The 14,677-nt window shown below is 40.4% G+C and overlaps 3 protein-coding genes across 4 annotated transcripts in view; all 3 read left to right on the top strand.

Annotated features, from left to right (window-relative positions):
* LOC123979421 (SH3 domain-containing protein C23A1.17-like) overlaps window positions 1–5,889 on the top strand; it is a 16,680-nt gene extending 10,791 nt beyond the window's left edge. Inside the window, exon 5 of the mRNA XM_046063334.1 lies at window positions 5,707–5,889. Coding sequence (XP_045919290.1) covers window positions 5,707–5,889 — 183 coding nt within the window. The remainder of the gene's footprint in view (window positions 1–5,706) is intronic.
* Window positions 5,890–8,890: 3,001 nt separating this feature from the next.
* LOC123979161 (interferon alpha-inducible protein 27-like protein 2) lies at window positions 8,891–11,106 on the top strand. The gene is made up of 5 exons (XM_046062935.1): window positions 8,891–8,972; window positions 9,143–9,184; window positions 9,376–9,537; window positions 10,074–10,208; window positions 10,390–11,106. Exons 1-5 carry the CDS (start codon window positions 8,963–8,965, stop codon window positions 10,650–10,652), a joined length of 612 nt encoding a protein of 203 aa, XP_045918891.1. The 5' UTR covers window positions 8,891–8,962; the 3' UTR covers window positions 10,653–11,106.
* A 2,576-nt stretch (window positions 11,107–13,682) lies between these two features.
* LOC123979163 (interferon alpha-inducible protein 27-like protein 2A) overlaps window positions 13,683–14,677 on the top strand; it is a 15,934-nt gene continuing 14,939 nt past the window's right edge. The window contains exons 1-3 of one of the 2 annotated variants that reach the window (XM_046062937.1): window positions 13,683–13,765; window positions 13,960–13,992; window positions 14,191–14,352. In XM_046062937.1, coding sequence (XP_045918893.1) covers window positions 13,756–13,765; window positions 13,960–13,992; window positions 14,191–14,352 — 205 coding nt within the window. In that variant the 5' untranslated portion in view covers window positions 13,683–13,755. The remainder of the gene's footprint in view (window positions 13,766–13,959; window positions 13,993–14,190; window positions 14,353–14,677) is intronic. The other variant, XM_046062938.1, reaches the window with a different exon arrangement.

The following is a 14,677-nucleotide window of genomic DNA, read 5'->3' as shown; positions in this document are numbered from 1 at the left end:
TGGAGGGAGCTTAAAATTCGAGTTGCCAGGCGACAACCTCGGAACCTGAATGATTTGGAGGCTGTCTGCAGGGAGGAGTGGGCCAACATCCCTGCCGAAATGTGCACAAACCTTGTCACCAACTATAAAAACCGTTTGACATCTGTGCTGGCCAATAATGGCTTTTCTACAAAATATTAGCATGCTGTTTGTCCAGGGGGTCAAATACTTGTTTTTCCTCATCAGATGGTTATCAATTTTTATAAATTCATATGATGTGATTTTCTGGAATTTTCTTTGGGATTCTGTCTTTCACTGTTAGAATGTACATATGATTAAAATTGTAGATTGTTGCATTCTTTGTAAGTGGGCAAACCTGCAAAATCAGCAAGGGGTCAAATACTTTTTTCCCCCACTGTATGTGGGTGTTTTAATGGGAATGTGGATCTTTCAGATCAATTTGAGAAGTACCTATGATCTCGTTCCACATTTTATTGTGTGTCATGTAATGTGGGAAACTCTGGTCTTGGTCTTAACTTGGTCTCGGTTTGGGCGGTCTTGACTGCAACACAAGCTAAAACAAGGGATTTGTGCATCTCTGCTGGTCTCCTCTGCCCAGGAGCCTCGCTCTTTTGGTCAGGCCAAGCCTGCAGAGGGAAACTCAAGGCCAGTCAAACATCCTTTATTAATTCACTTGGTAAGATTTTGAGCTACTATTAAGGTCAGCCAAAACCCACCTGATTTGTCAATCTCAAGTTAAGATTAATCTTGAAAATTAAATCTTTAGTTAAATAAAATCAAAAAATGTGGTACTAACAGCATTACAAGTGATTTAAAAACAGAACTGCAGATGGCAGTGCTCAAATTATTCCACTGTTTTAATAACTGGCTGTTTTCCAGGCACTTGGAGTCAAGCTCTTATATCTCCCACCCTCAACAACAGAGGGGGAATCTGGGGTAGTTATTTTGTAGCATTTTAAACAACAGAATATTAAACTTCCTAAATGAACACAGTATCTCACAGTAAAATCAAATCGGCTTCCTTCCAAAGCATCGCACTACCAAACACATTTTATAGATGCACACCCCAATTAAAAAAACCTGTACATGTACAAAAATTTTTAAATGTCTGCCTGATTTGTTGACTTTAAAAAGGCTCCTGGTTTAGAGGGCAACACAGACTTGGACAGCCACCCGGCAGCAGTGGCAGTAGTGTGGCATTTGTTTGTTTGTTTGTTTTTTCTGTTTTGGTTCGGTAGCCTTTATATTCTACAGCTTCTAGTTGTGATTTTAAGCAGACGTTCAGCTTTCTCCCCTCTCCCCCCCTGTTGGACTTCACTGATCACATGGAAGACCTGGTTAGAGCTGGGACAAAATTTACTCCCTACACCTTCCCTCGCTCCACTCCCATTTTCTCTACCATAAACCCCCCTTACTGTCCACCTCCACCACTGGTTCTAAGTCCTCCAGGTTTGACACATCTGTCAAAAGTACAGCGCCCAACCCGTCCTCCCAATCCACAATGGCAAAAAAGCCCGGACAGCTCTATCTGATATGTGTTGGGTCCAGGTAACAAGGACAATAGCACTCACGACTCTTCCCAGGACAAGCCGGGCCCCAATGTGCTGGTAGTCTTCTCCATCCCTGTCTTGATAGGTAACAGAAAAAGCATGGTGAATGTATTAAGAAACAGGAAGCACTCAACATATCCTGCAAATTTAGTATTAATTCCTCGTCAGCCGCAGCCTGTCGAAAAAAGTGGGCCAGATAATGTTTTTAACACACTAAAATTAGCTTTGTTAAACGTTAGGTCATTTTTAATCAATGATTTTATAATAACTCACAATCTTAGTTTCATGTTTTTAACTGAAACTTGGTTGGACCAAGATAACAGCAGTCCTTATCGAGTCTACCCCTCCCAACTTCAGTTTTATGAGTGAAGCTAGAGTGCATAGGAGAGGAGGTGGAGTTGCCATTTTGTTTAATGACTCCCTCCAATGCAAAAAGATGTCTTATGGGAATTTTGCTTCTTTTGAATATGTGGCTCTTCAGCTGAATTCCTCTTCTCGAGCTGTTTTTCTAAATATCTACAGGCCCCCTAAATACTGTGCAAACTTTTTTGATGACTTTGGTGAACTGCTGTCTATAATCTGTATTGACTTTGACTGTGTGGTTATTGTTGGTGTTTTTAACATCCATGTTGACAACCCCCAGGACAGAGGGACTTAAGAACTGTTTTGTGTTCTTGATAATTATGGACTGACTCAACATGTGACGAGGCCCACGCACAATAAGGGGCACACTTTGGACTTGGTCATCTCCAAGGGTCTGGACATTTCCAAGGTTGTGGTGACTGATGTTGCTCTCTCTGATCATTCCTGTGTTTTCTTTAAGAGTGCTATCTACGTGCACACAAATGTTAAAACAGAGGTGATCACAAAACGGCATATCACTGAAAACACTAGTGAAAAATTTATTGAGGCTTTCTCCTCAACACCCGCCCTCTCACGGGTCTCAGTCAATGAGCTTGTAGATAATTTCAGTTCTAAAATTACAAATGTTATTGATGCCATTGCACCAGCCAAGGTGAAGGTGGTCTCTGGTAAGAGAAGATCTCCATGGAGAAATGCCACGCTGGTTAGAACTCAAAAAAGAGAAACGCCAGTGGTGGAAAACAAATCTCCAGGTTCATTATTACATCTATAAAGAGAGACTTCGCATTTATAATTTAGAGCTGAGAAATGCAAGGCAGTCCTTCTTCTCTGACATCATCACCAAAAACACTAATAATGCACGTGCCCTGTTTGCTACTGTCGACAGGCTAACCAACCCTCCTGTGTCTGTAGCCTCTGAACTTCTATCCACCAGGGCCTGCAATGAATTTGCTTCCTTCTTCACAGACAAAATTCAAACAATTAGACAAGCAATCAGTGCCTCCATGCCAGTAACAGGATATGTCTTGTCCCTGTGTCCACTTAAAAACAATTTATATAGCATGAGACAATTTGATTCTATTAACCATAAAAACCTGGAGGACATAATACAACATCTGAAATCCTCCTCACGCTGCCTTGACATTCTGCCAACAGGTTTTTTCAGAAATGTTTCTAAATGCATGGCCTCAGATTTACTACAAATTGTCAACATGTCTCTTCTCTCAGGTTTTTTCCAACAGGCCCTGAAAACTGAAGTAAATAAGCTACTCTTAAAAAAGAGCAATCCAGACAGTTCACTAATGAGCAATTATAGGCCCATAACAAATCTCCCATTTTTAAATAAAATCATTGAAAAAGCTGTTTTTCATCAGTTTAGTGCTTTCTTGGCACTAAATAACTGTTTTGATGTCTTCCAGTCAGGTTTTCGACCACACCACAGCACTGAGACGGCTCTTGTTAAGGTCTTCAATGACATCCATTTAAACACTGACAGTGGCAGAATTTCTGTCTTAGTATTATTGGATCTCAGTGCTGCATTCGACACGGTCGACCACAACATATTACTAGACAGACTTGAAAAGTGGGTGGGACTTTCTGGCACAGTACTAAACTGGTTTGAATCCTACTTAAAGGACAGGGACTACTTTGTGTCTATAGGTAATTACTCATCTGAGCTGACACAAATGACATGTGGAGTTCCCCAAGGCTCCATTCTGGGACCTCATTTGTTTAACATTTACATGCTTCCACTGGCTCAGATTATGAAAAACAATAAAATATGTTACCATAGTTATGCAGATGACACACAGATTTACATACCCATTACACCAGGGGACTATGATCCCATACAGGCGCTGAGTAACTGTATTGAGCAGGTCAACAATTGGATGTGGCAGAATTTTCTTCAATTAAACAAAGATAAAACTGAAGTATTGTTTTTGGAGCCAGGGAGGAATGATTGAAAGTCAGTGCTCGACTTCAATCTGTAATGTTAAGAACCACAAATCAAGCCAGAAATCTTGGTGTGGTCATGGACTTGGACCTGAATTTCAGGAGCCATATTAAGACAATTACAAAGTCAGCCTACTATCACCTGAAGAATATATCAAGGATTAAAGGACTTATGTCTCAGCAGGACCTGGAATAGCTTATCCATGCATTTATCTTCAGTTGACTTGACTACTGTAACAGTGTCCTTACAGGGCTCCCTAAGAAATCCATCAGACAGCTGCAGCTGATTCAGAACGCTGCTGCTCGAGTCCTCACTAAGACCAAAAAGGTGGATCACATCATTCCACTTCTGAGGTCTTTACATTGGCTTCCTGTATGTCAAAGAATTGATTTCAAAATCCTGCTGTTAGTTTATTAAGCACTAAATGTTTTAGGTCCAAAATACATTTCCAATCTTCTGCTTCGTTACGAACCATCCAGACCTCTCAGGTCGTCCGGGGCAGGTCTGCTTTCTGTCCCCAGAGTCAAAACTAAACAAGGAGAAGCAGCGTTCAGTTATTATACTCTGTATATTTGGAACAAACTCCCAGATAACTGCAGGTCTGCTGAAACAGTCAGTTCTTTTAAATTAAGACTGAAGACTTTTCTTTTTACCATTGCTTTTAATTAAATATTTAAGATTTTTCTTTTTATTGATAACTTACACTGCACTGTAACTTTTACTGTCCTGTTTTCTTTTTTTTTGTTTTTAGCTTTTTATCATTGCTTTTATCCATTTAACTCTTTTAACCCTGATTGTAACACTGTAACCTTTATTATATTTTATGTTGCTTTTAAACTTTTTTATATTTCCCTGTTGCTTTTATGTTTTATGTAAAGCACTTTGAATTACCTAGTTGTTAAAATGTGCTATACAAATAAACTTGCCTTGCCTTGCCTTGCCTTATCTTTAAGCCGCGTTTCAACCCGGGACTTTTAAGTATCTCCTTTCAAGGAACTAAAAGTTTCCTTCAGCCCATTGTTGTCCCACTGTGGTCTAAAGACCTGCGAAGATTAGGCAAATTAACCAGCTGACGTAGGCCTATACGCCATACAAAGCGATGCACAGGCATCATTATTTAGTAACCACAATCCATGAGCAAAATTTATAAATGAACACCAGATTTGATTGGAATGTAATGAAAATCTATAGGCTATGCTTGACCACTACAAACAGCTTTTTTGTGTGGGAGTATAATGAAGAGACACACAATAAAGATTGTTACATATTTAATAACAAACTGGATAAAGCCATCAAGTTCTTAAAATAACTCCAAAACAGAGAAAGCAACACAAAAATAAAATTGCGACAGTTTGGAAGGTTACTAAAACATTTCCAGCCGACAAGGGCTGCAGATCAGCTGCAGGACTCATGTCTGTGTCGCCTGAGCGTTGGAGGAACGTGACTTTTAATGAGCTTTATTACCTGCTGTAATCAGCTGTTCCGCTTGGAGAAGAGGAGACCAATTTCGGCTCCGTGTAGAAACCTCCTGACTGATGAAAACAAAACAACTCTGGACCCAGTATTTAGCGTACCTCCATCAGCTGTTCACAGTAAACACTGCTGCATGCTGGCTGCTGTTTCCGAGCAATACCTACATACGATCTCAGGTGGACATCGGAGACTTGTCTGGCTATCTGACTGTTGATTGTGATTCATTGGTTTGTAAACAACGGTGGAAAAGAGAGGAGCAGTTGTAGAAAAACACCCTACATGCTCAATTTAAAGCCAGCAGCCTACTCGCCCATTCAGAAATTCACTGCAAGGCAAGCCCCACCGGCACTCGTGTTGTTGCTGTAGGCCTCCTACTTGGTCAAAGGCCAGGACAGCGACCCTCCAACAAGTAAGATCCAGTACACCAGAGACTTTCTGCTTGGATTCAACAACTCTACGAACACCAGGCCACCTTCTGACTTGGTCTTCCCTAACCTGGAGGAGCTTGATCAAGGTTCGGGGAAGAGAGGCTGCGCTGGCATAACATAAACATGTTTTAATAAATGCTGCAACACAGAAAAGTCACCACATTAGCAGCGGGACAAAAGAAACACTTGTGGTCAGTAGTAGCGGCACGCGCCGGAGAGGACGAATCCGATTGAGCGAGACAGCAACCCCTGTCTGGCATCGCACCGGCCTTCCATCAACTTGGCCAATGCCTGGTCCCTCCGCAACAAGATTGACGATTTCCAGGCCCATGTCCGTTATCAGCACAAATTTAAGGAAGCTTGCCTCCTGGCGCTGACGGAAAAATGGCTTGGGGAGAAGGATCTGGACAGCGAGATGGCAATAGACGGGTTTGGTGCGCCGCATAGGGACCGAGAGGCTGCAATCACTGGCAAGTCGTGGTGGGTGTGGGGGTGTGTGTGTGTTGTACCATAGACTGTATAGACGTAGTCATGGTGATATCACCTGTTGGTTTATGGACTTTCATTTTGAAGCCTTGACTTTGGCCATGTTGAGTTTTTGCAACCAGCTGCACTGGACGTGACCATATTTGGACAAGACGGTTGAGCTAAGGGCTGTGTGCGGAGCTAGCTAGCTTGATTAGCTAGGTGCATCTGTAATTCACGTTAACTGTCATTTTAACAGGGCTGACAATTTTGTCTAGCGAACAACAGTCTTAAAACTAAATGTACTCACCACAGAAAGTGAACAGCCAACTGCTAATAAGATTTTTCAACTGCGCTGGTTAAATTTACACAGTGCCATGGGTACAAGTCACTCTAGCCTGATTGACAGGTCGCTATGGTAATGATTTGTGCGCTCCATTTGACACGGGAAGTCGGAATTTCCAAGTTCAAAGTTGGGAGAACCGCACTGCCCCGACTTTGCGATCAAAGATGGCTGTCGGGATATCAACAGTTAGTGAAAGCTGCAGTTTATACTATTTATTAGCACGTCTGTGTACTTGTGACCTGTAAACAGAGTGCTGTCCAGCTGCTGTCTGTGGACGTGTTGCTACAGTGTTGAGTATGAGTTAATGAGTTAATACCGCACAATGCATTCTTATCAACTGGCGAATCACAGCTAATCTGGCTAGTTGTAAACAATGACTGGCCGAGCAAAGTTTTCCGACTCGTTAACTGGAATGCCCTCAACTCTGGTGTGACGTCATTCCCAGCTCCAACCTCTGACTTCCGAGGTAAATGGAACGCAGCACTAATCATAGATAATCCCGCCATGAAACATACTCTGGTTTATGGTCTATTTTTAAATAAATGGGACCATAATTAACTAAATGAACATCATTTTGTATTGAAGAAGACTTGAAACTGAGACCATAAACTCATCAGAAAAGTGTTTACTGAGGTACTTATTCAGCTGAGAAGCCTCATTTTATCATTATTTCTAATGGAGCCGGACTTCTTTTTGCAACCAGAAGAGTCGCCCCGTGCTGGCCGTTCAATAGAATGCAGGTTTCAGGGACTTCCAAATTCGCATCAGATCACTGAGTGGAAGCTTCCCGCTTGGTCAATGAACGCTGGTGCAAAAGATTTTATAGTGAGAGCGTCAGTATGCACCAAAGACATTGAGCTGCTCTCTGTATTTACCACGGGAATTCCTACAAATATTTGTAACTGTGATGTATATTCATCCAAAGGCTGATGAGAGCTCCGCCTCAGAACTGATCCTGCAGACTGTGCAGAAGTTACAGTCACTGTCTTCTGACGCCCCCAGTGTAATCCTGGGAGATTTTAATCTCCGTCCACTAGGTACAGCAGACCAAGTTCTCACCAAAAGGGTGAAGCTCTGGTCTGAGGATGCTGTACAAGAAGTGCAAGGCTGCCTGGACTGAGCTCACAAATGTTGTCAGCTAGCTTCTTCAACAAAAAATCAAAGAATAAATAAATAAACAATTTATGAAATGTTTTGATGCATTAAATCTCTAAAACCTGTGAAGTATACCATGTCGTCTGTAAATTCCTCCATTCCTCATAACGTCATAAATTAATAAAAGTGTTCACTGGTTCACTACCTTTTTTTGTGACCTCAGCAAAGTTGTGGGCTGTAAAACCAAAACATTGATGTGATAACTACAATGCATCTCATACAGCTGAGGGAACTGCATAGTTCGGAGATTGTCAGCTGTGGGTTCATAAGAGCCCTCTGGGAGGCACTACAGGTCCTTTTCCACCAAAACAACTTTTTTTTTCTGCACCAAAGGACTAAATTTTTCCTCTTAATTTCCAATCCTTGCATGTGGCATTGTAATACCTTCTGCTCATCATTATCTAGGAATATTGTGATTATTATTAATTGTGTAAGATGTTACGTCTTCCTATGTGTTGTGCTGCTGACACTGTACTGAGTTTTCTTTTTCCATTCCACAGACTCTGATCAGTGAAATGTCATCCTCATAGCGGCGCTAGAGGAAAGGTCAGGAGATCACCAAACTCAGTTGGTTTCACCATTTCAATACTGTGATTTTTTGTGAATAAAGCAAAGGATTCAGATGTTGACCGTCTGTAACTTTCTGAAAATTCCAATACATCAGAGAGGGTAATCTACAAAATACATTTTCACAAAAATAAATCTCATCTTACAATAATTTAAATGAGGATGACTTGAAGAATGATTTGGCCACCAGCCTTGAACCAAATCATGAGTCAAATTTGCAGATTTTATTCAGTTTACAGCTTTTACTGTAATCAACTACACTATAATCTCTTAACTGTAAATACTTATATAATTATAATATTGTGCTTTAATATTGTGCTTTAGTAATAAAAGAGACATCACAACCTACAGGGTCAAAACAACATTTTCGTCAGTGACTAAAAGATGAAAGTTTGTCCAGAATGCAGGTTTGAAGGTGCAGTCAGAAAACTGTTTCAACATCAACTGTTTAATTTCTTCTGTCTTTTACTTTTCTTCTGATGTTCAGTTATACTCATGGCTTAGCCTCCCACCTCAGAAATGTTATGGGTTATATGGGGACAAGGGCTCTGTGACGCCCTCTTTGGCTAAGACAGGCCAATGAATTTCTGAAGAAACGAAACCTAACACAGCTATATAAACCAGCACAGTTCAGTGTTCATCATAACACGAAAGGACAACAATGGATCCTGGTGAGTTATCACTTTTTGTGATGATCCAGATACAGTTCCTTAAAAAGGCCTCATACTTGTTCTTGTATATTTTCTTTATAAAAACGTACTAATGATAGTAACTACAGCAAACTTCTTTGATGAACTCAGATTAGCTGTAAATGTCGATCATTATTTTCATCTCATTTCAGTCAGTGTTTCAGTCACTGCAATCGCCATGGGAGCAGGAGCAGGTGAGGAAAACTTTTATGGATCACTTGTTTACTTTTCTGACTGATTTTAACACACTTGAACAAAAGTCATGTAGTCATGTATGTTAAACTAAACTTAATATTATTTTGTAATGTGCGATCTAGTGGCCTAACAAATTAACACACTGTCACTACTAACAGCGTTTCTTCTGTTGTTTCTTGTCCCTGTGCAGTAGTTACGGTGGTCGCAGCTCCTGTTGCTCTTGGGGTTGCAGGTTTCACCTCAGCCGGAATAGCAGCAGGCTCCATAGCTGCTAAAATGATGTCGGTTGCTGCAGTTGCTAACGGAGGAGGAGTGGCTGCAGGCAGTTTAGTGGCTACTTTGCAGGCATTAGGTAAATACCACAACTTTAAAACATAATTTTAAAATACATTAATCATGTGGTAAACTGTTTCTTAATATTATGACACCGAAGTTAGCTTCTGATTCGCCAGTTAAGGGGAAAGTTAGTAACTGTCATCATTGAGCGGCCGATTTGCTGGGGGTTTTTTTTGTTGTTTTTGCACCTCTTGTGAAAGCCTGTTACACATTTTTGGCCAAGCCATAACGCTGCCTGAAATCCACTTTAAAATGTATATAACTAAATCTGAAGTGGTCACAGAGAGGCTAAAGATTCAGTAAAACACTTTTTAGCGATTTGTGAAATCTGTATTCTAAAACAATGCAAGAACCTACACAGGTGTTTCACAAACCTGGAATTTAAAGAAACGATAATAACAAGGATTTATAGCTTTGGGTTTACATTACAGTGTTTAGGTAGAATATAATGTCACAACTGTGTATAATAGTGCTAGTTTCATTTAACATTTCTCAGCTTCTCTGTAGCTCAATACCCTAGATGGAAAACCTGTGTAATCTTGCTGTACTTAGGTGCTGCTGGTCTGTCAGGAACTGCCACTGCAGCTGTGGCCGGCGTTGGAGCAGCAGTTGGAGCAGCAGGCTCCTACGCTGCCAGCATGATGTCTGCTGCTGCAGTTGCAAATGCAGGAGCGGCGGCTGCAGGAGGTACAGTGGCTGCTTCTTAAAAATAATTTTAACCTTGTGGTTAAAAAAAATATCTTAATGGTGAGATTATCATTGCTTGAATGATAATCACATATGTGCCCTAACATGTCTTTCTAAAGTGCACAAGTGTCTTGCAAACCTAGAATTGATTTTAAAAAATACCTGTGTAATCTTGCTGTAGGTGCAGCTGGTCTGTCAGGAGCTGCCACTGCAGCTGTGGCCGGCACTGGAGTAACAGTTGGAGCAGCAGTGGGATGGATGGCTAGCTTCATCAGAAAATCACGGAATGTCAGTCAGGATCTAGCACAGGAGCAGCAGCAGCTAGAGTATCAGCAAGAGCAGCAGTCACAGCATCAGCTAGAGCAGCAACTGGAGCGGCAGTGGGAGGAGCAGTGGGAGGAGCAGCTGGAGCAGAAGCTGGAGCAGAAGCTGAAGCAGCAGTGAAAGGAGCAGTAGGGTGGCTTGCAAACTTCATCAGATGAAAATCATGAAGGGAAAAGATGAATAACAATATTTTTTACTTTTGCTAAATGAAGGAGGCAATCGCAATATATGAATTTACTTAGTATACAGCATAATTCATACTTCCTGACCAAGGTCGGCTGCTCCAGGTGGAAACAACAGAGAGAGTGAGAGAGAGTCGTAGCGCTTATTGGCGCTGTACAGTGCCAGAAAGACTAATGAAGGCAATGAAAAAGACATAAAAGTTGAGAACATTTGTCATAAATCAGGAGAAATTCGAGAAATCGGGAGAATTGTGACCCAGGGAGGAAACCGGGAGAGGGCAATGAAAAACAGGAGCGTCCCATGAAAATCAGGAGGTTTGTCAAGTATGTTTTTTTATTTAATCTCAGACAACCGAAATATGCAGTGCAATAAATCTAAAACCTGTAAAAGATACTGGGTCAGTGTGTCGTCTGTAAATATTTCCATTCCAATGTCCACCTGAAAGGACTAAGTAAATGAATGAATGTGTTCACTGGTTCATTAACTTTTTTTTCTGGCCACAGTAAAGTTGTTGGCTGTAAAACAAAAACACTGAGATGTATACTGACATAAACTAATAATAATATTGATTCACTAACACAGACCATGCCTGCAAAGATGTAGACTTGGAATAGTTTATAGCATGTTATAGAAGTGAGCTGAGATGGGATGGATGATTAGAAGATGCAGGGATGGGGGAAAGGGATGAATGGTCAAGTGGCAAGGAATTTTCTCATTTTATAAAAATCATCACAGAGAAAACCACACTGTGACGAGTGAATCAACAATCATTTTCAGTCCTTCTCTGACTGCACATTTCATTCAACACTTGTTTTGACTCCTCACTGGAATGTGAATCATCACATGGACCTGTCACTTAGTGTCAGTAAAGCATTTCAATTATGACATAATAACTTTAAATATTTGGTTTGTCCAGACTTTTGTATTTATCTAATTTAATCACTCATCTATCTATCGATGGGTGTAGCTTCATGAGGCTTATTTTAAGTTTAGAGATGATAGATCTGCCCAGAGCCGGCCCTAGACCTTCGGGGGCCCTAATCAAAATTTAGTTGAAGGCCCCTCTGACTGTCGGGCGTTGTCACCATATATGACACAGTTTGACAATAAAGCTTTCTGATGAAAAACAATAACTACACTATACTCTATATTAGTATTTAGTTTAGTATTAGTATTAAATATGATATCACCAGTGCTACTGAGCTAATGGCAGTACAAGACCCAGTAGACACTGATGAACTTAGTTCAAGACTGATAAAGTGATTATGAACCAAAGCTTAAATCTTTATTAACAGCCATACAAGAGATTAAGAGACAAAGACTACAAAACAGTTGATAGCATAACTTTTCTCAACCGGCTTCTTCATGAGTGATCTAAACATGTAATGATAGAAAATACTTTTAATGTCTGAGTGTCTTTTTGGAAAAGTCAAAATGTTTCTGTCAACCTGTGCTGGTTTTAATGCTCACCACATCAACGTGTAACTGGCCATTAAGGTCTGATGGCCAGTCAGCTGGATCCACTGGAGGAGTAGAAACTGGAGAGCCATGTGGTAGTAAGCATGATGGTACTGCTCTCCACTTCAGTAGGCACAGGTAGACCTATGAGGGAGATTAACACGGAAAACAAGTAAGTTGACATGTTCATTCACTGGGTGTTCCTAGAGGTTAATAATTGTTTAGTTATTGTTGATGTAGGCCTAAATTTACCAGCACTGTCAGCTTCTTGGATGAAACCAATAATGGAGGTAGAGGTGGCGGCTGATGGGCCTGCTATGAAATAATAAAAAAATATAAATAAATTGACTTAACTGAAATGACTGACCTGTGTTATTTGATGTGGAAGACCTTATAAATCAAGACAATCTGCCAGAGTTTGATGCTGTCTCCTTTTAAAAAGTGATAGGAGCCACCACAACCTACAGGGGAAAACAGTGTTTTCTTCAGTGACTTTAAGTTGAAAGTTTGTCCAGAATTAGGGTGACCAGATGTCCCCGTTTTCCGGGGACAGTCCCCAGTTTTGGTGGCCTGTCCCCGTCTGGAGCTGTCTCCGGAAATGTCCCCGTTTTTAACTGTGTGTTAGTCATAGACCATATAAGGGTTAACAGACCTGAAATCAGATTTTACCTGGCCAGAAAGACAGGACAGTAGAGCATACAGGTGTTGTCGGTGATCGTCCACCGAAAACGTTCCTTTTAATGGAATGACAATTGTGGCCAAATAAGTGTTTGTAGTTTATAGCGTAACCAGGCCTTACATTTACGTGATTATAGACAATAATAGAAGCCTGTTGTTGCGGATATGTTTGGTAAGCATATGTCTAATAATCCATGTTTATATTTGTAAAATGCAATGTAGCCTAGCCTATAATTAACGTGACTTACTGCTGAGTTATAAAATAAAGACGTCTAGGCCTTCTAATAATACATAATTTAACTTGCTGTGTACCAACCAGTCCAGCCCTTTTTACCTGTTGAACCTGTTGTACCTTGAATAGTCAATAGGCCTACAGCCCATGTACTGCAGTTTTCCAGTTGCCAAAAAGTGAATGCAGTTTCAAACTATTGACTGAAAGGTAGTTTCTGACTCAAAATGACTTGATTTCATTCAGAGTTATATTTGACAGATTATAAAAAAAGATAGAAGATAGAATAGAAATTGCCCCCCTTTTTATTACATAACATAATGACATTCAACAATGACAACAACTTAATGACATACTGACCACTAAACCAAAACTGTCCCTGGTTTTCATTTCAGAAATCGAGTCAGAACCAAACTGTCCAAACAAATCTTTGGTTTTCTTATTTTCATCGGATGTAAGTTATAGCCTAGTCGTGATTAACCACCTCAGAAATGTTAATTACTTGAGTGTATTATAACAAAAAGTTTATTTGGTTAAATGGGGGACTCTATGGCGCCCTCTTTTATTCAGACATGATTATAGTTTCATTTCTTAGGAAATGATACCTTACAAAAGACTGCACTTCAGTAGCCTATAAAACTCAGCCCAGTTCAGTGCTCATCAGAAGAGAAAAACATGGGTATTTGTGAGTATTGGTTCCTTTGACTATACTGATGGACTAATTTTCTTTGAAAGTAGGCTACTGATACTTTTACAGTAGACCTACATAACAATTCTTTATGATAGTGTGACGATAATAGCCTAAAAATAACTGTCTTTGATTAAACAAAGATATATCAAATAGCTGTAAATGTTGGTTTTTGTTTTCATCTGTTTCAGTAACAGCAATTGCCATTGGAGCAGCAGGAGCAAGTAAGTCTTTGGGAAACCTTTACTGATCACCTGTGTTTAATTTTTCAACTGATTCTAACGCACTTTAATGTAGGCTACAAAAGTAATTTCAATGTTAAACTAAACAAACCATTAGCGATCCTGTGTCCTGACAAATTAGCACTCTGGCATTGTAATGTATATAATATTAGCACCATCTGTGTTCTTGTCCCTGTGCAGCAGGTGCGGTGGTCGCAGCTCCTCTTGTTCTGGCCGGTATAGGTTTCACCTCGGCTGGAATAGCAGCAGGCTCCTACGCTGCCGGCATGATGTCTGCTGCTGCAGTCGCAAACGGAGGAGCGGTGGCGGCGGGAAGCACCGTGGCTGTTCTGCAGGCAGCAGGTACTTATTTTTCTAATTTGTTTTAAACTTGTAGTTTTACAGTGGGGGAAATAAGTATTAGACCCCTTGCTGATTTTGCAGGTTTGCCCACTTACAAAGAATGCAACGATCTATAATTTTAATCATATGTACATTCTAACAGTGAAAGACAGAATCCCAAAGAAAATTCCAGAAAATCACATCATATGAATTTATTAAAATTGATAACCATCTGATGAGGAAAAACAAGTATTTGACCCCCTGGACAAACAGCATGTTAATATTTTGTAGAAAAGCCATTATTGGCCAGCACAGATGTCAAACGGTTTTTATAGTTGGTGACAAG

The sequence above is a fragment of the Micropterus dolomieu genome, linkage group LG11 (assembly GCF_021292245.1).
Source record: "Micropterus dolomieu isolate WLL.071019.BEF.003 ecotype Adirondacks linkage group LG11, ASM2129224v1, whole genome shotgun sequence".
NCBI lineage: Eukaryota > Metazoa > Chordata > Actinopteri > Centrarchiformes > Centrarchidae > Micropterus > Micropterus dolomieu.
The sequence above is the reverse complement of the archived record's forward strand: the minus strand, read 5'-3'. Positions and strand labels throughout refer to the sequence as shown.